Source organism: Arachis stenosperma, chromosome 6, assembly GCF_014773155.1.
Source record: "Arachis stenosperma cultivar V10309 chromosome 6, arast.V10309.gnm1.PFL2, whole genome shotgun sequence".
NCBI classification, from domain to species: domain Eukaryota; kingdom Viridiplantae; phylum Streptophyta; class Magnoliopsida; order Fabales; family Fabaceae; genus Arachis; species Arachis stenosperma.
In genome coordinates this window covers 139,188,451-139,214,455 of record NC_080382.1, presented here as the reverse complement: position 1 = coordinate 139,214,455, position 26,005 = coordinate 139,188,451, and the positions used below count along the sequence as shown (strand labels likewise).

General features: G+C 31.3%; 4 protein-coding genes across 4 annotated transcripts; 2 read left to right on the top strand and 2 right to left on the bottom strand.

Annotated features, from left to right (window-relative positions):
• Positions 1 to 1,622: 1,622 nt before the first annotated feature.
• On the top strand, positions 1,623 to 4,847 carry LOC130934799 (uncharacterized). The gene is made up of 3 exons (XM_057864333.1): positions 1,623 to 2,211; positions 2,939 to 3,931; positions 4,027 to 4,847. Exons 1-3 carry the CDS (start codon positions 1,623 to 1,625, stop codon positions 4,845 to 4,847), a joined length of 2,403 nt encoding a protein of 800 aa, XP_057720316.1.
• A 6,659-nt stretch (positions 4,848 to 11,506) lies between these two features.
• On the top strand, positions 11,507 to 14,660 carry LOC130932591 (adenine nucleotide transporter BT1, chloroplastic/mitochondrial-like). Its single transcript, XM_057861941.1, has 3 exons — positions 11,507 to 12,404; positions 13,582 to 13,743; positions 13,855 to 14,660. Exons 1-3 carry the CDS (start codon positions 11,796 to 11,798, stop codon positions 14,326 to 14,328), a joined length of 1,245 nt encoding a protein of 414 aa, XP_057717924.1. The 5' UTR covers positions 11,507 to 11,795; the 3' UTR covers positions 14,329 to 14,660.
• A 618-nt stretch (positions 14,661 to 15,278) lies between these two features.
• LOC130932396 (uncharacterized) lies at positions 15,279 to 18,172 on the bottom strand. The gene is made up of 4 exons (XM_057861716.1): positions 17,939 to 18,172; positions 16,734 to 16,856; positions 15,978 to 16,080; positions 15,279 to 15,883 (listed from the first exon to the last, which is right to left on the bottom strand). Exons 1-4 carry the CDS (start codon positions 18,031 to 18,033, stop codon positions 15,650 to 15,652), a joined length of 555 nt encoding a protein of 184 aa, XP_057717699.1. The 5' UTR covers positions 18,034 to 18,172; the 3' UTR covers positions 15,279 to 15,649.
• Positions 18,173 to 21,063: 2,891 nt separating this feature from the next.
• Positions 21,064 to 24,562, bottom strand: LOC130934798 (uncharacterized). Its single transcript, XM_057864332.1, has 9 exons — positions 24,547 to 24,562; positions 23,761 to 23,877; positions 23,572 to 23,649; positions 23,028 to 23,205; positions 22,546 to 22,939; positions 22,247 to 22,428; positions 22,011 to 22,138; positions 21,744 to 21,932; positions 21,064 to 21,608 (listed from the first exon to the last, which is right to left on the bottom strand). The coding sequence occupies exons 1-9, from the start codon at positions 24,560 to 24,562 to the stop codon at positions 21,064 to 21,066; spliced, it is 1,827 nt and encodes a 608-aa protein (XP_057720315.1).
• Positions 24,563 to 26,005: the final 1,443 nt, after the last annotated feature.

Here is a 26,005-nt window from a genome sequence, read left to right as displayed (position 1 = left end):
GATGTGAATTGATTTTCTTTCTTATTTTTTATGATGTTTCAACTACATTGTTACAGAAATATATATAGTATCATCTATGCTATATTTTTAATGAATGAGAATAAAATTCTCCTATAAAAACTCCCTACAAGTTCTTTTCTATTAAAACTCCTTGCAAACCTTATTTTACTTCCTAAAGTTGCTCTTAACATTTCTTTTATTCTCACAATCCTATTATATGATTAAGGGTGGCAAAGGATAGTCCATCCCTGCCAAGGCCTGTCCAAAAAAAAAAGGAGGAAGGTTGCATGCTTAAGACTATTTTTAGTAAAAAATTCATCTCAATTTTTTTTATGATTCACTTATCATGAAAGATGATTTTATATCAATTTTTACATTATAAATAGTAAATAAAAACTCAAAGCATCTCTCTTCTTTATTAAAAAAAATTAATTTTAGTTTCTGTTATGGTCCTATTTAATTAATTAATTAAAATAATTAAAATTAATGTAGTTATTATTTTTTTATAATAATATTATTTAAATTTATAAATTAAAAAATAATTTACTATTAAAAAATATTAATATTAATTTATTAATAATAACGATAACATATTAATAACTAATTTTTAACAATTAATTTTACAATGGTTAGCTTTGTAATGTGGTTAGCATAAATTTTATAAAAAATTAAACAATCCAAACAAAAATTATTTTGTAATGTGTAAAAATTAAATTTATTTTTTTATGTAAACAAATTTAATTAATTATAATTTAATATAACAATATACATAATATTCAATAATAATATAATATAATTATTTAAATAATATTTTTTTTTACTAAAGATAGAAAAACTCAAACCTACGACCTTTAGATAAATATAGAAAAATTATGTTATTTGAGTTATAGTTTATTAGCTAAATAATAATTAATTAAATAATTAAATTATAATTAATTTATTAATAATTATAATAATTTAATGTAATTATTTATTTTAAAGATAACTTACCACATGCCAAATTATCATTGACAACCACAAATCTCTCTAAGGAGAACGCTTTCTCCTAGATGCATGAAGAGGGACGCTACTTCTCTTCTCTCCAATAGTTGGAAAATGGAATCTTGAAAAATTCATGCGTGGCTCATTTTTATTGATATGGAGGCTTTGTGTGTGTGTTACATGGATATGGATGTATGGGAGCGCAATACACAATTGTGGGGCAACTTTTGTCCTTAATGTCAGGTGCCACAACTCGGATGGTACGAGTTGTTTGAGTTTGGTGTTTTGATACAAATCGTTAGGTCCGATTTGCGGAAGGAGAGATGATGAATTTCTGGATGATGGAAATCGTACCATCCGAGTTGATGGTTTTATTTTTTTTGCGTTGTGAAATCGGAGGGTCCGACATGTTTTATTATATTATTTTTTTGAATTCAGTTAGGGAATCGCATGGTCCGATTTGGTTGGGACTTTAATAAAAGTTGGTGAAAATGCATATCAGAGCAATCACTCTCGGATCGTCTTCTTCTCCTTCTTCAACGGTCCTCTGGTTTTTAGTTCATCTCTTTCGTTTCTTGTTTAGTAAAGTAGTAAAAAATCTGAAACTCAAGTTTATGAGGTTGTTAATGTGATTGAGAGAAATGAGTGACAGAGTGTTATTGAAGGTGTATTATTTTGGTCAGATTTTGTTACAAACATCTGAAGGAGTAACATTTGTTTGTGAGAATCCGTTAGATCTGGTGATTCCTTTTACAATCTCATTTGAAGAGCTAAAGGGTGTGATATGTGAAAGGATTGATTCTGAGAAGGCAAGAAGGATATCATGTATTCTATACAGAAATCCTATACAAGTGTTTGGTGGATTCGTCCAGTTTCAAACGAAATATGTAACGGACGAAGTGAGCATGCAAGATATGTTTTCCATGTATATTGAAAATCGGAGACAACTATCGTTCATCGAGTTGTATGTGGAGTTTGAGCAATGTGAGGCCGACCGTAATATTCTACGGGAGGATTACAATAGTGACAGCGAGGAAAAGTTCGAAAGCAACTACGAAGTTGTTGGTCCAGATGGAGATGAAGTTCCAGGTGACGGAGCTATGGCTCCGGATGTGTCTGATGTCGCAACTGCTCTGGCAAACGATGTGCCGTTTGAGGAGCCATCATTTATGCGAGTTTTGGATTTGGAAGCCATGCATGTTCCGGAGTTTCCGGATTATATCAATACTGGTACGTGATTCTCCATAATTATGAGTTAATTTAATAAATTAAGTAATTATAAATTGAAATTTATTAGTGAATTAGTTTAATTAAAATTGGTTAAATTGGAATTTATTAAGTAAATATAAGTAAATTAGTTAAATTAAAATTTGTTAAATTGGTTAGATTTAGTTAAATTAAAATTAAGTCCATATAAATAGGAATTTATTAGTAAATTAAGTAAGTATAACTAGAAAATTAGTTTAATTAAAATTGGTAAAATTGGAAGTTATTAAGTAAATATAAGTAAGTTAGTTAAATTAAAATTTGTTAACCGGGTTAAATTTAGTTAAATTAAATGTAAGTTAGTATAAATAGGAAATGATTAGTAAATTAAGTAAGTATAAGTAGTAAATTAGATTAATTAAAATTGGTTAAATTCGAAGTTATTAAGTCAATATAGGTAAGTTAGGTAAATTAAAATTTGTTAAATCTGTTAAAGTTCTTTAAATTAAATTTAACTGAATATAAATAGGAATTGATTAGTTAATTAAGTAAATATAACTACTAAATTAGTTTAATTAAAATTAGGATCTGTTAGTTGATTAGTTGAATATAAATATCTGTTAGTAAATTAGTTAAAAATAATTAGCTTGGAGGGTTTTATTATAATTGATGTAGTCATCATTTGTTTTACCTTTATTTTCGATTATTTAAATATTTATGTTTCTAAAATTTGTTGTATGGCTGTCCGCAGAAATTCCTGTTGTCGCAGATGGTGAATTTGCCGTTGGGATGGAATTCAGTTCGAGGGACGCTGTTATTAAGGCGATAAAAGAGTATACTATACGAAGAAGCGTAAATTATCGGGTGTATGAGTCTGAGCCATTGACATTTTATGCGAAGTGTATACAGTATGGGTCAGGATGTGATTGGCTTATCCGGGTTAGCATGATCAGCCGGAAGTACTGTTGGGTTGTAAGGAGGTATAATGGCAGTCACACATGTACCAGAGCAACAATTTCTCAGGATCATTCTAAGCTGGACTCAACAACGATTGCAGAAGCAATTAAGCCGTTGGTTGAGGCTGACCCCGCCTTAAAGGTAAAATCGGTTATAGCAGAGGTGCAATCGAAGTTCAACTACACTGTTAGCTATCGGAAAGCATGGTTGGCTAAGCAAAAGGCAGTGGAAAAAATATTTGGAGGCTGGGAGGCATCGTACGAAGCGTTGCCTATATGGTTTGAGGCCATGTGTCACAAGGAGCCGTCAGCTGTTGTTCATTTTGAGACTATGCCTGCATATCAAGGTGATGACTTGGTGACTGATATTCGGGTATTGCATCGTGTCTTTTGGAGTTATTACCCCTGCATTAGAGCTTTCAGACATTGTAAGCCAGTTGTCCAGGTCGATGGGACTCACTTGTACGGAAAGTACAAGGGTTGTCTACTAGTGGCAGTGTCACAGGATGGCAACAACAATATCGTCCCAATTGCGTTTGCAATTATGGAGGGAGAGACTTCAGATGCGTGGCACTTTTTTCTGAGTAACCTTCGTCAGCACGTTGTCACTCGGGATGGTGTGAGGCTGATATCCGACCGTCACGAATCCATAAATGCAGCTGTGGAAAGGAGTAATGGGGCTTGGTCACCTCCGAGAGCCTTTCATATGTTTTGCATCAGGCATATAGAGTCGAATTTTTTGAGGAAATTCAAGGCGCCGTACTTGCAGAAACTGGTCGTCAACATAGGTAACTATCAGAGTAGCTAATTAATTTAATATCAGAGTTCGATTGAATGAGTGTGTTGACCAATATTGTCTCAATAATTTCTTTCTATCCTACAGGATATTCGAGGACGGTGCGTGAGTACGAGGTGCGTTACCAACGTTTACGAGAACGGGGCGAGGCATACACTGACTGGTTAAACCGAATCCCCCGGGAACAGTACGCGTTGGCTTTTGATGGTGGATATAGATGGGGTCATATGACGACAAATCTAGTGGAATGCATCAACTCAGTATTGAAGGGTGCACGCAATCTCCCCGTGACTGCCCTTGTGAAGGCAACATTCTACAGGCTGAACGAGTTGTTTACCCGAAAAAGAGCGGAAGCGGAAGCCCGGATTAATGCTGGCCATGTGTTTTCCGATGTCGTTACCTCGAAGTTGCATGCAAACCGACTTGCGTCAGGAAACATTCAGGTTAGTTGCTTTGACCGGCAGAACGAGGTCTTTGAGGTGCGTGAGATGCCAAGCGGAATGGAGTTTGCAGTGGACCTACGTGGGCTTCGATGTGACTGTGGTGAGTTCCAGGTGGACCGGATCCCCTGTCGACATGTGTTTGCATGTTGTGCCAACCAGCGACTGGATTGGCAAGTGTATGTTCATGATGTGTATAAGATGGACCAAGTTCGGCGGGTGTACCGAGCAAGGTTTAGGCCATTAGGTAACCCTACTACATGGCCTGCTTACAACGGACCTCGGTTCATCCCGAATCCGTTCTTGAGACGCCTCGGGAAAGGTCGCCCAAAAATGACGCGATTCTTGAACGAGATGGACACACGGATGTTACGTCGGCCTAGGCGATGTACGCTTTGTGGGGCTGAGGGGCACAGCCGTGGCAGATGCCGTCAGCAAGGTGGTGCAAATGCCAACAGAGAGCATTAGTAGATTCTTATTCTGCGTTGACATTATGTATGTGACATTATCTATGTGGCAATATATGGTTTGTCATGAGTTGTGAATTTGAATTAAGCAAGTATGTTATATGTAACCTGTTCTGTGTTGTGTTATAAACTACGACAACCCAGCCTTACTCTCCATATGTAACATTTTATAATCTGACATAAAAAAAAATAGTCGACATATTTAATCCCTTCAATACGTTCATAAATACATAAAAACTCTAAACAAACAATCTACTAAAACATAGTCCGTAGTCAAATTTATTAATACATAGTTACTCTAAACAAACCATACTCCAGATCAGTATTAATACATAATTACCCTAAACCCTAAATGCTACAAGTCATGCATACATAATGCCCAACACATGCGAATAACCATAGGCATTGTAGACATTTTTTAAGGCATAAATAAGAGTATTACACCACAACTACTTTCTCATTGACCACTTTACATCTTTCACGAAGTTCTTGCATTTTTTCGCGGCCTTTTTTAACACAGACGACGTGTAGCGATTATCCAGTGCACACCTGCCCCAGATTTATCCCCAAACAAGATCGTCCCGATCAGCAACATAATATGGCACTTCACGTACCTCTGTATACTTAAGTCATCAGTCAACTGAATGTTTTCTTTTAGGTCCCGCAGCCAAGTCAGTTTTATACAACATCCTCTACACTCTACCTTACTCGGTGCCACTCCAAATTGATGCAAACATTCTGCCTCCAACGCTGAGAAGCTACTCATTGTCATCCCAGTAACTAGAAGACCATCCGTCGGGAGACCAAGAATTAGAGCCACGTCTTCAAGACTTACGGCACACTCACCAATTGGAAGGTGAAACGTATGTGTTTCAGGGTGCCACCGTTCTATTAGAGCATTCACGAGTGCTTTCTGATTTTGTACGACACCAATTTGAGATGCATGATAGAAGCCAGTAACTCGTAAATGGTCTTCTACCCGATCGTTGTACCGATCCGGGGGAAGTGGATGGTCACAGGTCAACATTCTTAATTTCTAAAAAAAAACAAAACAAGTAATTAGTCAACTCACACACTATTGCTTAAATATTAACATGTTACCTATTACTTAAATAAATTTAAACGTATATTTCAAAATTTTAAAAAACATTAACAATTATCGTAAATATCTTTTTAAATTCGTTTTCTGTTAACAATAATAATTAATTAACATCTCTTATAATGATAATTACAATTAATTAAAGTAACACGCTTTCGATTATTATGCAGTTCTTATTTATCATTTTCTACACCTCTTTATTATTTTATTGTAGCCACAACAATAATTTACTAATACAGTAACAATTATAAATAATTAAGAATTTATAAATTTATTCAAAAAAAAAAAAACATACTGTATCCAAAAATTATTAACAATTCGGCACTCTTTGTTTATTTTTAAAATTTATTTTCTAACTATTTTAATAATATTTCACTTCTTAAATTCTAAAAATTATAAAAACAAAATCCTGAAAATTATACAAAAAAATTTAAACAAATAAAAAAAAATCCTACGTTTTTTATTTTAATCACCGCAACCACAATAACAACAAGAATTTATACAGCAAAACCATTAACACACTAACAATAATAAATTTCATACAGAAATAGTGAAAAAATTAAAAAAAAATTAAAATTATTCCTAACTATTCTATATATATTTCTAAGTTCAGATCCTAACAATGATAATAACTACTAAATTTTAACAATAATAATTATAATTATAAAAATTAAAAAAAATGATAACAAACTTACATAATCAGGCACACTGAGATAGTGTATAATATGCAACTCAAGACGATCAACATCTTTCATTTTATTTTTTTTGGACATCTTTTCTTTCTCCCCAACATGCAAAGCACCAACAACAGAGGGATGAAGAAGAGCAATGGAGTTTTGGGAATGGAAAGTGAGGGCTCAAAGGTGAAACTCGGATGGTGAGAGTTTAATTCGCATCCACCAACCTTGTATGTGGGGCACCGTCTGGGGAGCAACGTCTGAGTGCCGCGTGTCCAACATGCAGCAACTCGGACCCTCCGCTTTGTCACACACAACTCGTACCCTCCGAGTTGATGGTCACACACAACTCGTACCCTCCGAGTTGATGGTGGTGTCTCGCACGGTCCGATTTCCTTTCCTTCCTGACACCACATCCATGTTCAACACCCTCCCTTCCCATATTCCGGTTCAACACCTTTCATAGTTCCATATCAAAATTAAATACCGTTCATGCGTTAGTTTTTTAAAATAAAGTAATAAAATTAATTTAAAAAATTATAATTAAAAAAATACAAATAAAAAATAGTTTTTTTTTAATTTTAAACTTCAAAAGAATTATTTAAAATAATATTTATTAATAATCTTTTTTATTTTAAAAAATAAATAACATAATTTGAATATATACGTAAAAGTGTAAAATAAAATAATTAAAGTTAAAAATAAAAAAAATAAAAATAAATTCAAAATATGTTTTATATATGCAATAATTTATAGGTTAATAGTAGATTTAATGGAATTTAAATCTATTGCAAATTAATTTTTGACAGATTAAAGAATATCATAAATAATCAAAAAAATAAAAAATAATATATTTAAAATTATATAATTATTAATTTTTATAGCACTAATAATCTTTTGTTAAAAAAAAATTTTGGCTTAATCGGCCGATCTTCTCTTCTCTACGGAAATATGTGATTTTTTTTTTTTGGTCAGACAGAAATATGTGAATTTGACCGTACAAGTTTTGCACGTTTTTTTTATTTTGCGGGTTTTAAATTTTAGTCCAACTTTTTTTCACGCGAGTTTGACTCGTTCTGCCATTCTTATATCTATATATGATTATTTAATCAAATTTTTGCATAATTTTATAAGTTATAAGTTTTAAAGTTAACTATTTTTATTGATGTATTAATATATAAATGGTTGTTTGTAAAAAAATTTTATGTTAATAATGAACGATTTAAATTCTTCATATGTATATACCCAAAAGAATTATTTGTTATTTTAAAAAAAAATTAAAATCCAATTCAATATTTCTTTCCTTTTCCGGTTATAGGATTTCCGGTTATTTTTTATATTTTTCAAAATAAAATCCAATTTAATAGTTTCTTCCTTTTTTGGTTATACTTTTTTTTTTAAGATCACATTATTATTTTAGTAATTGATTTGGTGCTGATTTTTTTTCCATAACATTTTTTATTATCAAATCATCTTTATCTAAATACCAAAAATATACTTACCTCAATCTACCAACATCTTTAAATACCTCTTATTTATTGATATGGATATTGATTTCCAAAGTCGTTGCTGATTGATGATTCATATTTATCTAAATAATAATAATAATAATAATAATAATAATAATAATAATAATAATAATAATAAATATTCAATAACAAACAAAATTACTAAATTAGTTAAAAGCAGTCAAAATTTATCTTATTTAATTTTTATTAATTATTGTGGACAAAATATTAAATTAAATTGGTCTTCTACGTTTAAGTGTAATTCTAATTTGGTCTTTAAGGTTTAAAGTGTCCTATTTGAATTCAAAAAAGTTTCATTTAGATTCAATGTAGTCCTACTGTGATGTTAAAGTTAAATAATTAATGGAATGTCCTACGTCCTACATGACAGTAATACAAGAACAAGATCGAAAATCTAGAGAACAAGTACAAGCTCCAAAGACACAAAATCAACCGTAGATGCATCAATAGATTTATTTATCATTTTTCTTATAATTTAAATGAAATATTTTTTATAGAACTAAAGAGAATGATAAATAAATATATTGATGCATCCACGGTTGATTTTGTGCCTTTGGAGCTTGTACTTGTTCTTCAAATTATCGATCTTATTCTTGTATTGCTGTCATGTAAGACATTCCGTTAATTATTTAATTTTGACCCCACGGTGGACTATATTGAAGCTAAATGAAACCTTTTTAGATTCAAATAGAACATTTTAAACCTTAAAGACCAAAACAGGATTACGTCCAAACGTAGGAAACTAATTTAATACTTTACCTTAAAAATTAAATAGGGTAAAGTATACTTTTTGTCCCTGAAGTTTGACAAAAATTTAAAAAATACCCCTAAGTTTTATTTTGTTTCAATTTTGTTCCAGAAGTTTTCGATTTGCATCAAATATCCTTAACGGCTAAATTTTCAAAAAAATTTAAAATCAATCTAACAATAATGCATGAAAATTATGCTTGATTTGCTTGTGTTGAGGGTTGTTCTTATGAAATTATTTTTGAATTGGTCTTAAATTTTTTAAAAAATTAGCCGTTGGGGGTATATTTGATACAAATCGAAAACTTTTGGGACAAAATTGAAATAAAATAAAACTTATGGGTATTTTTAAAACTTTTGTCAAATTTCAGGGGCAAAAAGTATATTTTACCCAATTAAATAAGATAAGTTTGGATTTTTTTTTGTCTTCTTAACGTTATCGTTTTAACACAAAGTATTTTTCTATCATAATGCTAGCACAATTTTCAAGTATTTTAATAAAGAATAAAGTATATTTTTATTTTTGAAGTTTGTTAAAAGTTTTTAAAATATTTTTAAATTTTATTTTATTTTAATTTTATTCCAAAAATTTTTAAACATTTAGCGGCTAATTTTTCAAAAAATTTAGGATTAATTTAACAATGAGTACGAGAACAACTTTCAACACAAATAAATTAGACATAGCTGTCATGTATTATTACCAGATTAGTCTTAAACTTTCTAAAAATTTAGCTATCAAAAATACATTTGATTCAATTCAAAAAATTCAAAAACAAAATTGAAATAAAATAAATTTAGAAATAATTTTAAAATTTTTGACAAATTTTAGAGATAAAAATTATACTTTACAGCTTGTTTAAAAACTTTTAATAGTATAAAATTGAATTCTAATATTTGAAATGAATTAGTAAAATTATAAAATTGAATTAATTCTTATATTTGGAATGCTTACCAAATAAAAGTTTTATAATAGACAACTTTTTCTTTTATTAATATAACATCATATTTAAATAATAAAATATTCAGCAATTCATACGTATTGGTAAATATTTAGTATCATTAATCTAAGTTAAATACATAAAATTTATACGTATGAATAATTTTTATAGATTTACATAGTAGATCCTTTCAAAAAAATAGGTATATATTATATTAAGGGCTTATTTGGGTAAGCTTTTAAGAAAATATCTTTTTTCGATTTATCTTTTTTTAAAAGATCTTATAGAGAAGTAAAAGTAATTTTTTGTTTGGATATCTCATGTAAAAAGGTCTTTTTATCTATCAATTATGTTTGGGTATAACAATATAAAAGTACTTTTTTTGTTTATTTATTACATGAAAAATATCTTTTTTTTAAGGAAAAAAGATTTTTTAAAAAAAGATGTAAATTACAGCTTTTTAAAAAAGATCTTTTTTTAATTTTACTAGTGCTTTTACTTTTACTACTAGAAATTTGCTAAACACGTTAAAAAATTAAAAAAGATCTTTTTCATTGAAAAAAGATCTTTTTTTTAACAAAATAATAATGCTCAAACATGCACTAAGTGATTTGAAGAAAAAGAAAGGAAAAGGAAGAGAACGAAGACAATAAGAGAAGACACAGTGTGTGTTGAAAGATAGGAGTTGTTGAGAGGATATGAGTGATAAAAGTTAAAAAGAAGTAATTAAATTATAAGAATATTTTAAATATTTTAAGTTTTAAGTAAAATCTCAATAGAATAGTCAATGAATTATAGTTCAAATGACATAGTTTTTTTATACTCATTTAAAAGATTGCAAATTCAAATTTTCATATCTTCGATAAAAAAAATCTCAATAGAATAAAATTCTAAATCGGACCTATTTAATCGAAATTGATTTTAAAAAAATTAAATTAAATTAAATTAAATTTCTATAAAAATTAAATTTTAAGAAATTTCTAAACACTCTATAAATCTTTAATATATTATTAAACGTAAGCCAATTACTTACTCAATGTATAGAAACTAGAAAGTATAAAAAATTAACCTTAAAATCTGAGACAGCGACATCAAATTAGCTAAGAACAGAGTCAACAAAAAATGGTTATGCCACCGTATACATTAAAATTAGTCATTAGTATAAAATATATGATGTAATATAAATATATATTAAAAATAAATTAAATCATATATATATTTATACACAAATATATTAATGATTAATTTTAGTGACTAATTTTAGTGTACAAATAACATTTCTCATTAAAAAAAATTAGGTACAAAACACGTCAAAGTATGTCAAATAAAGAAGAATATCTCTCTTTGAATTCACTTCCCAAACTTCGTTACACCAACCCAGACTTCCAACCAAACCAAAAAATAACAGGGATTGGTCCTCTAATTTTATTTTTTGAATTAAGAAAACGTTCACATCAAATAAAAACATTTCATGAAATCCTTTTTTATAAATAATAATATGATAAATTTGCTTTAATTTATTTATTTTAACAAAAATGGGGAAAGAAAAAAAATCATATGATATCGATACAACATACAAGTAACAACGAAATAAAGTACATGAATCAATCAAATTTGCAAGTATAAATAGCTCAAGACAGATCCACATTTCTACTACTCTCTCTGATGTGTTGAACACTTGAGAGAGAGAGAGAGAGAGAGAGCAGCGCTACGCTAAGAAAGATTCACGTTCACCTAACACCTCTCTGTAGCTGCCGCCACCTTATATTATATCTCTCGTTTCCATCGCCCTTCCCATTTAACACTTTTTCCTTCTTAATATCTCTCTCTTTCGCCAACCCTTCCAAGCTAAAATCATTTTTTATTTTTTTAATTATTTTATTTATTTATTAAACCTTGGGAACTGGGGAGGAAAGGAATAACTGGTTTTGTCACAGAAGGTTTTAGGTTCATCAATTCATGGGTGGAAGAAGAGGAATTCAGCAATTTCACCACGATGATGATAACCGAAAACAAAACGATTGGTTTTTTCTCTCTGTTTCCGGTTTAGGTTCTTCTCATTCTGAATGGGCTCACAACCCTGGTGGATTGTTCGCTAGCGTAGGTCAAATGGGAATGGGGTTTGGTGCACCAAACCCTACACCTTCTCCCTCTTCTGATTCCCAAGGAAGCAACAATGGAGTCAGAATCCCCTGCACTGAGTTGTACGTGAAGTACGTGCATTCAGAAGGGAAAGTGAAGATTGTTTCTGAATCGGAGGAGTTAGTTACGGAGGAAGAGGAAGGTGTTAGGGGGAAGAAGAAAAAAGCTGGGTTTTTTGGGGTTAAGATGAAGGTTAAGGTGAAGAACCCTTCACTGAGGAGGTTGATTAGTGGTGCATTCGCGGGTGCAATTTCGCGAACTTGCGTGGCGCCATTGGAGACAATAAGAACTCATTTGATGGTTGGGAGTAGTGGCCATTCAACAGGTGAGGTGTTTCAGAATATCATGAAGAATGATGGCTGGAAGGGATTGTTCAGGGGTAATTTTGTCAATGTCATCAGGGTTGCTCCTAGCAAGGCTATTGAGGTAATAAATATATTATGCATTTTCAATGCTTTTTGTTGTATGTAGTTGTTAGTTATAAGTTTTAAGATCAATTTGTTGTATCTGTAAGAAATTGAATGAGTATTTGTTGGTTAGCTATATGTATGATAAAAAAATTTATCAATGAATAGTAGAATAATTCATCTGAATGATAATACTAATAGGTAGTTTGTGAAGTAATCTATATCTAAAGGTTTTCTACTTAGTATAGGTGTTTGTTATAGCCTTCAATTCATGTAGCATGTGCTACTATGCTATACATATTTGTTACAAGTAGTTGAATGTTTTGCTGTCAAAATGTTATGCCTAACTTTCAATTTTATATGTTGCATCTCCTTTATTACCTCAAATCCTGAAGCTGGTTGTGTTCAATCATATTTTCAATAATGTTGATAAAGAGCCTTTTGTTTTGTTTTTTTTTTTTTTAACTTTTTTGTTTTCGATACTCTTGTACATCTATGCTATGGCCATTTTGTCAATTAACCATGAAAATCCATATGACTTGAAGGGGCCAAGTGGATTTTCGAATTGAGAGGATCCACTGCCTCAAGTCGGACGAGTGTTTAAGCATATTAGATGGCCCTTTAGAAAGGTCAAAGTGCAACTTGTCTCTAATGCATCCATGATCACTTAATTTAAGTAGCTTAGAATCTTTTTCCTTTAATGCTCTTCACTAGATTCCATAGTTTTCATGTCTTTTAATGAGGTTTATTGCCTTTTATTTTCAGCATAAACTGAAGTGTTATCACTTTGGTTGGCTGTATTTTGGTGTAGCTATTTGGTCTTTGTAGATTTGTTTTTTTGGTGGGGGTGGCATGATGAGCTTGGTTAATTTATTTTAGTGATGGAATACCAAAATCTTACCCATGATGAGAAGTCCCATATTTGCATTTAAGGGAATATGCTTTGTTTTCAGAAAAGAGAAGCATAGAATCTCTTTATCTTTTGTTTACTCTTTAAATAAAATTTTAAAAAGATAAAAATTCATCTTTCAAACAATGACAAGTTATGCTTGTTTCAAACATTTTCTTCTGTGACCCGTTTTTTTATATATTAACAATTCACATCTTGAAAAGAGTTGTTGTCTTTTAATAGTGATCAAATCTACTCTTGCACTAATGCTCATCTGTCTCATTATATTTCATTTGTTTCTGCACAGCTATTTGCTTATGACACAGTTAACAAGAATCTGTCACCAAAGCCTGGGGAGCAGGCCATGCTTCCTATTCCTGCATCATTGATTGCAGGTGCCTGTGCCGGAGTTAGTTCAACTATATGCACATATCCTCTAGAGTTGGTCAAAACTCGACTAACCATCCAGGTGCGCACATATAAAATCAAACCAGAGCGTGATTTTCTTTTCAATATGTATCTTCTAAGCATCTTACTGAAAATTGGAAACGAAATTTAAGCTGCGTTGGTGATTTTGCAGAGAGGTGTTTATAATGGTTTAGTCGATGCATTCTTGAAAATAATTCAACAAGAAGGTCCTGGTGAACTTTATCGAGGACTCGCCCCAAGTCTTATTGGTGTAATTCCATATTCTGCCACCAACTACTTTGCATATGACACATTAAGAAAAGCATACAAGAAAATCTTCAAACAAGACAAGATTGGAAACATTGAAACACTCTTGATAGGATCAGCTGCTGGTGCCATATCGAGTAGTGCAACTTTTCCACTCGAAGTGGCTCGCAAGCATATGCAAGTGGGGGCACTCAGTGGAAGGCAAGTTTACAAGAATGTTGTTCATGCCCTTGCAAGCATACTTGAACAAGAAGGTATTCAAGGATTGTATCGAGGGTTGGGACCTAGCTGCATGAAGTTGGTGCCAGCTGCAGGTATCTCTTTCATGTGCTATGAAGCTTGCAAGAGGATACTAGTAGAGGATGATGATGAAGAATAGAATGAGTTTATTTAGCTATCTAAGGCTTATAAAGCAATGGCCTACGATTGCTATTAAGAGGAAGAGGTGCAATTTTTTCCCCTTCAAATGAGTACTTGGTTAAATTATCTTGGATTTCTTTTAGATTATTGGATTCTTTTTGATCCTCTATTCAGTTTTGATAGGCAATTGAGAATGGAATTATGGCTTGTGTTTTGCAATCATTTCTAGTGGCACCTAGCTATATTTGGTAGTCAGTACTTGGTTTCTTACTAACTGCTCATTGTTACGGTGTAAAAGACCCAAAAGGATAAAGGTTGGTTGTGCTATCATATTCATGATGGAGTTTTTCATTTCTCTTGTCTGTTATTTTTAGCTTCCGACTAAAGTTTGAATCTTAAAATAATAGTTGTTACAGGTGAAAATTGGTCCTTGAAATATTAGGACATCAATTTAATTGTCAGAGAAATGGATGCTGGCATCGATTTTAATTTTATTTCTCGTTACTTGGAACTAAGATATATTTTTGTTTTGTGGAGAAATTTTATCTCTTCTCTGCTATAGACCCTTATTTGAATGAGCTTTTCTCAAAAGATTTTTTAAAGTAGAAGTTACTTTTATATTCAACCATGTAAATGGTATATATATTTGGTGTAGCATGATACGTCTACAAGATAATAATGGAAGGTATATTATGCCCAAAAATAATAATAGTTTCCTATGAAATCATTTTTAGAAGAAATTATGTTTTGACACAGCACACATTGCTCGAATGGTTTGGAGATCCCTTTCTCGTTTTTTTTTCCGTTCATAAGTTGTAATGACTGATTGAGTATTTTACAATGCTATAAACTGTTAAGGTTGAACTTTCAAATGTTACAAATGAATCTAACTATTTGCACTAGAATTTCAATCTTACTAGATGAAACTGCTAAAAAGAATGCTATATAACATTGCCAAACTCCAAAATATATAACATTGCCAAATATTTCCAAACCACTTAACAGATCCTTAATGTTGAATTATGACAGAAAAATGTTCATACTTATGCAAACAAAATCCAACATAAACAAACCACTTAACGGACAAATTAACAACAAAGTAGATAGCTAACAGAACCTTAACTAATAGTAAAGGTTTGCAACTAAACACTTTTGTTGGTAGAATGATGCTTGAATAAAATTTTGACACAATTTCTTAGTGCATTCAACCTAATGCGACAAATGATAACCCCACCTTTAATATTATGGCATGCACTCCAGTAGCTAATTGGCCAATATTATTGTTATAGCTCATTTGATCAAGAGATAAAGTCTCAATACGTTGTAACTTAGCCTATACATTACCAACCACTATCTCCAAATCTCTGGTTTGCCTCCGCTTTTTGTTGCTCCAGAATTTCGCGTATCTTGGGATTGTGGAAACGATCACGAACGTATTTCCTCTCCTCGGCTTGTATCTCCTTGATGGCACTTGGATATGGGTTTGGAGGAGGTTTCTTTCCTTGAAGACGTGCAATTTGCTTCAAGCGAGCATATGCTTTCTTCTTTTCCTTCTTCTCTGCCAGATATTCCATCTAAGAAAGAAGAAATTTCAACTAACCATTAGAGGACAAAAGGGAGAAAACAGATTGTAGAATGATCATATGCAGGAAATTTCAGGTTACATACATCAGCTACAGCCATTGCTTGTTCCTCATCTATGCCCTGCTCTTTCAACTCAAGAACCCTCAAGGCATATATACGTGATGGAGGATGATCAAAAGCAGATATCCTGTTCCAACATTACACATACAAAGGAATCATTGACTACAACATTTGATGCTAAATAGCATAGACATGCAGACAAGGGCTATGCTACGTACAAGCCTTCATGACAAAAATGGAGGTAACTTGAAATTTTTACAGTACATTACTCTTTAGAAGTATTTAAAAGATATACCAATGATGGATTTAGGATTCTTAGAAAATTGCTAAAACCAGCATAACTTAATCCCCTTTTTTATGTATGTACGGGCACAGATTAACAATAACGCTAACACATAACTTGAGAAACAATGTGAACCATGCCATATTTGTATTGGAAAAATAGCACTTGAGGTTTGAGGACCACACAACTATCATAAAACATAAGAAAGCACAAAATAATCAGAGAGCAGCCCATAAAGACTTATAGACTCTTTCATACTGTTCAAGTGCAAAGTTGCGAACAGGCTATTGGCTTGGCTGACAGCCTGACACTGTTCACAACATGACTAGTTCAACAATGCATATTTAGCTACTCAGTCCCCTCATGACCACATCATACATATCACACTGTAGAAACCAAACTCATCAAGATAGCAGTACATCACACGACAACACAAAGAACGATTGATGCTTGAATATTGTAACTGGATACATAGAGGTAGGAGAAAAAGGGCATACTTGATTGGATCATGGTATTTCGAATCCGGATATTTATTGTAAAATTTCTTCACGTAGGCATCCTCAGGAAGAGTAATGGTTTGAATTTTCCCCTCTGCTCGAGGAAATGTTGCTGGTGGAGCTCTAGTAAACACAGTCAGAAGAGAATACAGGAAAGTGGTCACCCTTATGGGGAAAAAAATGACCATGAAAAATATTAACACTACTACAACTACGATAACAACAGCTATGCTTTGTCTCATTAGGTGGAATGAACTACATGGATCAAATGCCGTCAAAATACTCTTTTGTGAATCATATCCATGTCTAAACAACTTATATGTAAAGTTTTTCAATAACATTCCCATATAATTTCCTATGTCTCATTCTCTATCTCTAGCTATAAGACTACCCTCCATTAGATACACTTACTCTATTGTAAATCATAACCATGTTCAAACTTCAAACCATTAAATTTAATTTTTTATAAATAATTTTCCTTATAATTTTCTTAAGCTTCCCTCTACCTCTCTAGCTTAATGACTATTCTGCATTTGATACTTTCTTAAATACTGGGGCCTCTGAAATCCTTTATCGAACATAACTAAACTGCCTAAGGCAAGATTCTGCCTCTACAGCATTAGAAGATTGGTATCGCACAACTTGAAGAATTAAGTAAATAATAACCAACCTAAAAATGCTTACATTGATTCAGTGAGAATGAAAAAAGAAAATAATCATAACATTAAACAATAATATGAAATGAAATGCACAAGGCTTCTCATGATTGATATAAAAAACCCTAAATTTGACAAGAATTATGAGTCCAGCCATGTTAAAGCTTCCATTGTTTAGTAATTTTCCTAGCTATTGCAATGCCTTCTATGCCTCAGGGTTAATATGATTGTTTCTTTAAGCTAGGGCGTTGAGTATATAATCATGAACAAACACATCTTCAATTCATGTCCTAATTATTCATGCGTTGAAATTGAATGACTTGCATCGCACCCCTTTAAAATTTCCCAGCAAATAACATTGTTCCCACCCAGAAAAAATAAATAAATACATAAATAAATTTACAATCTAAACTGAAATCTGAAAGCAAAATATTTGACTGAAGCCATGTTAGATGCCGAATTAATTGCAGTGGTTGAAGAGATTGAATCCAAAATCAGGATTCAAACATAAATCCCAATAATAAGAAAGGCATAGAGAAAGTAACTGACTCTTCCATGGCTTTGAGCCAGAGGGGTTCGGCCTTGGCCATTCCCTTGACGAGCTTTCTAGTTTTAGAGAGCAAATTTCCTCTCATAAACGACATTTTTAGCGCCTCCTTCCTCTTCTTCTTCCTCTTTTCTGAAATGTTCTCTGAACTCTCTGGTGTTTGGAAGTTGAAGAAGCAAACTCGTCAGGAAGACTTTGAGGTTTTACCATAAAACCCTTCCGTTCAGATTGGATTCTTTTCAATGCTTTCATTGACGGACTGGATCTATTCTATTATATAAAAATAGAATTTCTTATACTATGGAGAGTATTTTTTTTATTTTATTATTTTAATTTATTTAATATAATTTATTATCATAATTTAATTATATCAGCTAATTAATTTGATTAGATATTTAAATATTAGATGAATTTTATGATGTCTATAATTTGATACCTAACTTTTGTCTAACTTACCTATTATGACAACTTTTGAATATTTAATAATTATTTATTTTTATACTTTTAAAATTAAACTAGTGTATGAACCCGTGCCACGGAAAAATTTATAAAAAAAAATTATATGCTTCGATATTTAAAACAGAAGTACAAAATAATTATTATTTTAAGAAATTTATAAAATTATTATCAAAATCAAAGTTTAACTTAAAAAAAGTGAGTAATAATTGTTTTATATTTTTTAAAATAAAATAATTATACATTGATACATAATTTAAAATAAAATTAAAATATTTACATTAGAAAACTATTTTTTCAAAGACATCTCTATAAACAACATTGATTGTTGAATTTGCAGACATTTCTACGTGATTCATAAGTAAAATTTTTAAACCTCTCTTACTCTTAACTCTTGAAAGTGCCACATATAGTTGGTTATGTGTAAAAACTGGTTGGGACAAGTACAATCAAACATGAGATAAAGTTTGTCCCTGAGACTTATTAATTGTCATGGTAAGCGATACTATTATGGAAAATTGTCTTCGTTACAATCTAAATGGGACGGTTTCATTTGTCGGTACCATATTCATTCTTGGAATCAAAGCAATATGACCAACATTGTTACCCGTTAAGACTTCACATTCTATGACATGATTTCCAAGCTTCCTAACTTGTAGCCTTGTACCATTACAAAGACCACCGGATTGGTCAATATTCCTTAGTAACATCACCGGAACACCAACCTTGAGTATTAATTTACGTGGAAGCAAACCAGAGCAATTTATATTATTCAGTAATTCAGGACCATAGAGATCTATTTGACTCTCCATATTCCCTTCATCTATACAAATGGAATCCAAACTAAGATATAATTTTTCCCCTCCAGGAATATAGCCATCAGATGGTTATTGACCTCTTCAACGATGTCTAGTGTGGGAGCCAGTATAGTTCTTGCTTTGAAAAAATCCTTTGAGGACATGTTTTCCAAAATATTTGGATAAGAAAAATGAACCAACTCATCAAATGTCTGGTCGGGAGAAAGAATAACAATATCTCTTAGAAGACATATCTCAGATTCACCATCCATATTGTCACCTATTATACCATCACCAACTTTCAATAACCACTCACCAAATTGCTCTGTCTCATCTTGATCTGAAGCAGTCGTCCCTACAAAGAGTCTCATATTTTTTGTTAGTTTGAGCATCTGACAAAACTTCCAAAGGTAAGACAAATTCACGGTTGAATGAACGATATCTTGTCTCTATCCTCGTAGAATAACAGGAAGAATTTGTCTAAAGTCTCCACCTAGTCAAACCCTTTTCCTCTAAAGGGCAAATCTTTGCTATATGTTGGAGAATACCTCATTATATCACCCAAGCATTTATCAAGCGCTTCATAGCAGTACTTACTAACCATTGGGGCCCCATCCCAAATTATAAGTTTGGCTTTCAATAGCAACATGCTTGAGGGGAACCAGGTTTGATGTTATATACAGAATCATCAGTTATATTCAGTGGTATTTTGAACCTTGAGTGTGCCGTTCTTCTATTGGGAAGAAGTAAAGATGCAATACCACTTGAAGCAACGTTTAATACTATATCACCCCTTGAGCGAATCTCAGCAGACATAAGGTTTCAAAGAAATGTTTTTCCAGTACCCCCATGACCATACACAAAGAAAAAACCCCCTTCATCACAATACACAGCTGTAACAATTTTATCGAATGCATATCTCTACTCAAGTATTGCGATGGCTAACATGTCTGAGGTATTTTTCTTTAAATCATCCCTGTTAAAGTTTAGCTCTTCCCTAATAACCCTTTCGGTTAACAAAGAACTATCAACTTCAGTTGCTAAAGGCATGGGAGGATAGTCTTTGAAGGTTTTACCATAGGAATGTAAGATCTTGTCTATATCCATTAAGCACAACTGCTTAATCTCATCATCTGACATTGTTAACTCTGCATATTATACAATACTGTAAAAATTCAATCAAACTAAAAATGATCAATAAGGAAGAACTTTTATCATTGTAATTAATAAAAACTCACCCCTCATGTTCATCACGGCTCTCTGTCGATACAAAATATCATCTGAGAGTTCATGCCAACATCTATCCCAGACATGTTCTGGTCTTGAGATATTGTTGGATGTTAATAAGATGACAAATAACCTCCTAACATATGATCCCGAGGTCCATGAGCTTGCTTCCTTAATTGCATCAATGAATTCTTTGTCATCTTGCAAGAGTCCAAGGACGAAGCATGCATCTCTATACGTAGCATAAATTGTTCCTCCTATTGTTCTTATATTTCGAAAACTCATACATCCTCTTTGAGCATTCAAGAGAAGTCGTTGGTAATATTCTTCGGTATTTGCTGCAAAAAACTTGGTTAAAATTTCACTTTTAAGTTGTTAAATGGATTAAGTTACGGTATTTTAATTATTATGTAGCTACACATCCGCATAAGAATAATTTTCCTAAAAAATATAAAAAAATAATAAATTGTATAATCTACAGATTATAACTGTTGAAAGTTATTTGAACATTTATTTTCTAGTGTAGATAAATCGAATAAAATGGATGTAGGGTACAGGTTGTTAAGAATTTAAATTTAAATCATTAAATAAGTAAGATTAAAATTGAATATAAACTCGTCATTACCTGCAGGTACATGAGTCAACCTTCAAATTGCGAAGTCTTTCTTTCGAGGAAACCACTTTGAAGAATCGTCCTTCCAAATAAACTTGGTTGGAAACTCAGCATAAGTCAGACTTCGAGCATAGGGATATGACATGTTTGCCGCCATCCATCCCAAAAACATGGACTTATGAGATATTGCTCTCTCGACGATATCATTCACATTAGAAGTTTCACCATAAACCACAGTTTGCTCATCCTCCAAATGGAATGGAAGTCTAATCACAAATTGTTCTTTCTCTTGAATTTCGTATCCAAATAGACGCCAGACTGCCTCACATGCCGAAATGTACGTACAATCGTAGTAATTCATAATTTCGTCAACAACTTGTGTGGCTTCTGACGGATCACCAGCATTGTATAGAGTAGCTGTTACGCGGTCATTACCCTTGTGTACATACTTAAACAGATACTTAATAGAACTTGTTTGGCATATGTATTCCACATTTATGTGGAACCCAAACTTGAGCAACAATTTTGGATTATACGAAACAATGAACTTATTGTCTAGTACACATTCTCTTTTCTTCACTGTTCAACCGTTATCAATACGCCTATATTTGGAAAATCCGGCCTCATTAATGAGTGTTCGCTGTCTAAACTCTTTAGGATATAACTCTGAAAAGGATCCATTCTTCATGCAAGGTGAATTCTTGTTGTACGGACCACATGGACCATGTACCATGTAATTTTGAACAGCTCCATGTAGATTTGGCCTTTCATTTTCATAAGGAATCTCAGCTGTTATATGTTTGTCTATGTCATCTGGTGTTTGTGGCTTGAATTCGTTACTCATGAATAAAAGGATATGTGCATGCAGAAGCCCTCTCTTTTGAAACTCTACAGTGCAAACGTCTGAAAATTGAAAAATACAAATGAGTAAAGCATTACAACATAAGATTTTAATAAAGCGTTGCATAAACACAGACTTACATCCCAAAATTTTGCGAAAGTTTTTTTCCTCTTTTAGGTCATCAATGAAACTATCAAGCTTGATCTTGAAAACTCGACACAATATATCAAGACGGTCTTCTGCCTTCAATCCAATGGAAGTCACTTCTCTTTTTATCTCATCTCATTCAGGGTTACAGGTCATGGTGATAAAATAGCTAGGATATCATGCATATCTGCAAATTGTAAATGCATCTTTACAATTATTCATCATATACCTAGGTCCACCGGTAAAAGTACTGGGAAGAATGATTCTTTTACCAAGCCTTGCAACATCTACATCCCCGTTTATAAGACTTTCATACAGACATTTGTATTTATCAACCCTCAACTGTGGTTGTATACACCTAAAGAATTTTAACCTCTCTGATTCCACCACTGTGTAGACATCTACCAGAAACTGTTGGAATAATCTCTTTAATCTCAGAATTAACGGAGATTCACCCGTCCTTTTCTGTAGTCAAAAAGCAAATAATTGTCGCAAAGTGATTGTTTTGTTTTTCTTTGTAGGCCTAACAGAGATAGAATCTGATGTTGCAATACCCAAATGAAATATATCCTCCCCATACAAAAACAATAATAGATATTGTAAGGCTAAATAAGATGGATGAAAAACATCAATCCGCTGGAGCTTTCTAGATTGACTCTCTATAATAATATCTCTATCTTTGCTAAGTTGTTCGACATTGCCAATAATCAATGCAGCCACTTCAGATGCAGATGGCAAGTTGTATGTCCTGCCATCTGTAGTCATTTTACTAATCAAATTAAGCTTTATGTTTGTGCAATTTTTCTGTTGGTACATATCTCTTGCATAGCGAAAACTCTTTGCCAAAATATTATATTTGTCTAGCATGTTTCTTAATATTGCCACACTTTTCTTATCCCGCTCATTTATAACTTCATTGGAACTGCAAAAAAAATAACAAAATTTATGTTATTTTCTCTCACAGATAAAAAATAATTAAAAAATTTGACTGATTGCATGAAAATTATTACCGAAGTGTGTCTATTCGATTTTCAATCTCATTTTCTGTGTCATAAATATATAGCTGGGCAAATGTTGGTCGCAAACTATCAGAAGGAAGTAAGCTACCAATGCTATAGTAGTTTTGACCTGCAAGCTTAAAAATTGGAGGAGCAATCCCATTGTTCACCCCACGGTCAATTTTTTCGGCTATTGATGTAAAAAAATATTGAATTAAATGTCCTTATATTTTTTAGGAAATGAATACTTCTTTGATCTTCTCCAGTATGAAGTTGAATGAGCTCATCAGGAGGCACAAAAAGTAGAGGAAGCTCGATCTTTCCTTCCATACAACATAATGTAAACTTTGGTTGGGGCGACTATTTGGATTTAGCAAGCCTTTCTCTAGACCACATCCATGCTTTACAGTGTTGACATTGATAAATAGGATTTCCTATATCCCACACATCTACCGAATGAACTCTCTATAGATACTCAGTTGTCATATCGATGCAATTTAGTCCATGATGTATACACAAAGATGCAAATAAACGTACAGATAAAATTTTTACATACCGTCTAAGGTTTTTGAGGATGGTATAAAATTATCTTCCATATCCACATCCAACATTGAATCATCATAACCATTCAAAACTACATTAAATAAAAATTATAAAAAATGCAAACATATATGTTGATGTATTGCTAATAATTCATATCTCTTGCAAACTACAAACTTAAATTCTTGATATAATGAGAAATTACCTTCATCATCAACAAAAGGGTCAACATTTTGGCCACTTTGTATGCCACCGCTTGGTGGGCGCGTCTTAACAGTCGATAAAGTTACATCTTCGTAAAGTTGTGTCAAATTAATAGCCACTGAAGCAACAACAGAGGAAGATTGTCTTTTTTGCACCTCAATTATAGTAGAACTTCTTTAAAAAAAGTTCAATTTTATTCAATTAAACGTTAGATATTATAGGAAAGAAAAAATATAACAATGATGATCATCTTTTCTAAATTACCTTTCTGTTAGGCACGATCTGTGGGAACCACAGTGTGATGGAAGCTGATTTTGCAGAATGAGTTCCGTTAGATTATTGGCGGATCCTTGTACACTGGAGTATGTTAGAATTGTAATAAATTTATGTTATATAAATGATTTTTCGATGAAGTATACTTTTTGTTAAATATTGGTGTATGAATCATTTGGCAATCATTAATTATACGTACTATTTGTTAACACGGACAGTGGAGTTCTTGTCAATGAGGGATCTGTCCGTAGAGTTAAAGATTTAGATCTTATCTCTGATGTAGAAGGTCTTACATAATTAGGAGGAGTATTTTTCTGTCCAATTTCATACGAGGCACAGTGTACACCATACATAAATAGTTGCTTCCCTATGAATTAGTAATGAGAAATATATAGAAAATTTTTATCATTAAACTGATATAAATTAAATTTAGATAAATATGAGTCAATTACAGTGAGAAAAATGTCACCTTTATTTTTACTGGATTATAAACTGAGAATATTAGATGAGGTACCAGTTTCTCGACACATTGTTCTTTGACTTGTAGTAATATGATGCACATTTTTATGTACGTCAAAATTTGTATTATTGTTATTATTCGACACTGTTAAGTCAAGAAAAATAAATGAGACACAAATAATAATTATTCAATTAACTAATCTCGTATTTGATTTTATACAATTTTAGTAGTATACTTTCGTAGTTAAACTTTTTTTGTATTGGTTTAGTTTTATTGAATTATTTTTTAAATTATTAAACTAAATAAATGAGTATCTATATCATATTATTTAAAATATACCCATTCATGACTTAAAAATAAATACTATTTAATTTAAATAATAAATAAAACTCTAAATTTAAATATAATTTTAAAATTTCGATTTATTTAAATCGAGTTAAATAGATCTACACAAAAGTATCAAATTTTATATTTTTCTAGTTAGTATAAAGTTTTATGTATTAATTTAGATTAAATAGCATATTATTTTAAATTATGATAGAGTATATCTTAAATAATTAATAAACCTAAATAGTACATGAAGATTTGAAGATTGCATAGTTTTTATGTAATTTATAGCTTATTAAATATGAATTTTAAAAAAATTATAAAGATGAATAGTTATTTACAATTTTTCAATTTACTAAATTAAAATATTTAAAAAATTATGTATAGTACAAACTACTTCGCTAATATTCTTAATAATGATGATAGTTTAAACTGTATTTCTCATTAAAAAATAGAAATTAAAAAAGTTTCACAAAAACACTTACTAGAAGCTCCAAAAAAAAGCAGACTCATTATCATCAAGTCTTTTTCATTTTTTTGGCCAAAATTATCCTTCGTCTTAACCTTGCAACCTTGGATTGTGTGATTAAAGTGGGATACATTATCGTTGTTAAGTCACTTATCTACAATGTACTTCTCCCATAATAATGAGCTATGAATACAAATTTTTAAATTTTAATATTTATCTTGAAGTTAAATTTTAAATATCCATTAACATACAATACTGATTATTTATTGATTAATTTATGATGTATTATTTTTTACTTAAAAAGTAAAAAACTTAATTTTTAAATATATAAAAATATATTAACAGTGACTTTTAATTCACAAATTAATAATTTAATTAAAAGGAATATATATATATATATATATATATAAAACCAAACTAATTTAAATATAACTATCTTAAAGCAAACTAATTTTTATATTATATATTATTAAATAATTAATTAAAAATATACACTCATGCACAACAATTTTTAAATTTAAATTTAGAAGTGATTAATAAATCACATTTTTTTAATCAACGTATAACAAAAAAAATTAGTTAAGGACAAAATATTTAACATAGAATAATTTTAGTCATTAAAATTTAAATATTAAAAATTAGATTACGTATTAAAAATCAAATACAACTTTGTGGTATGTTTCAATAATAATAATAATAATAATAATAATAATAATA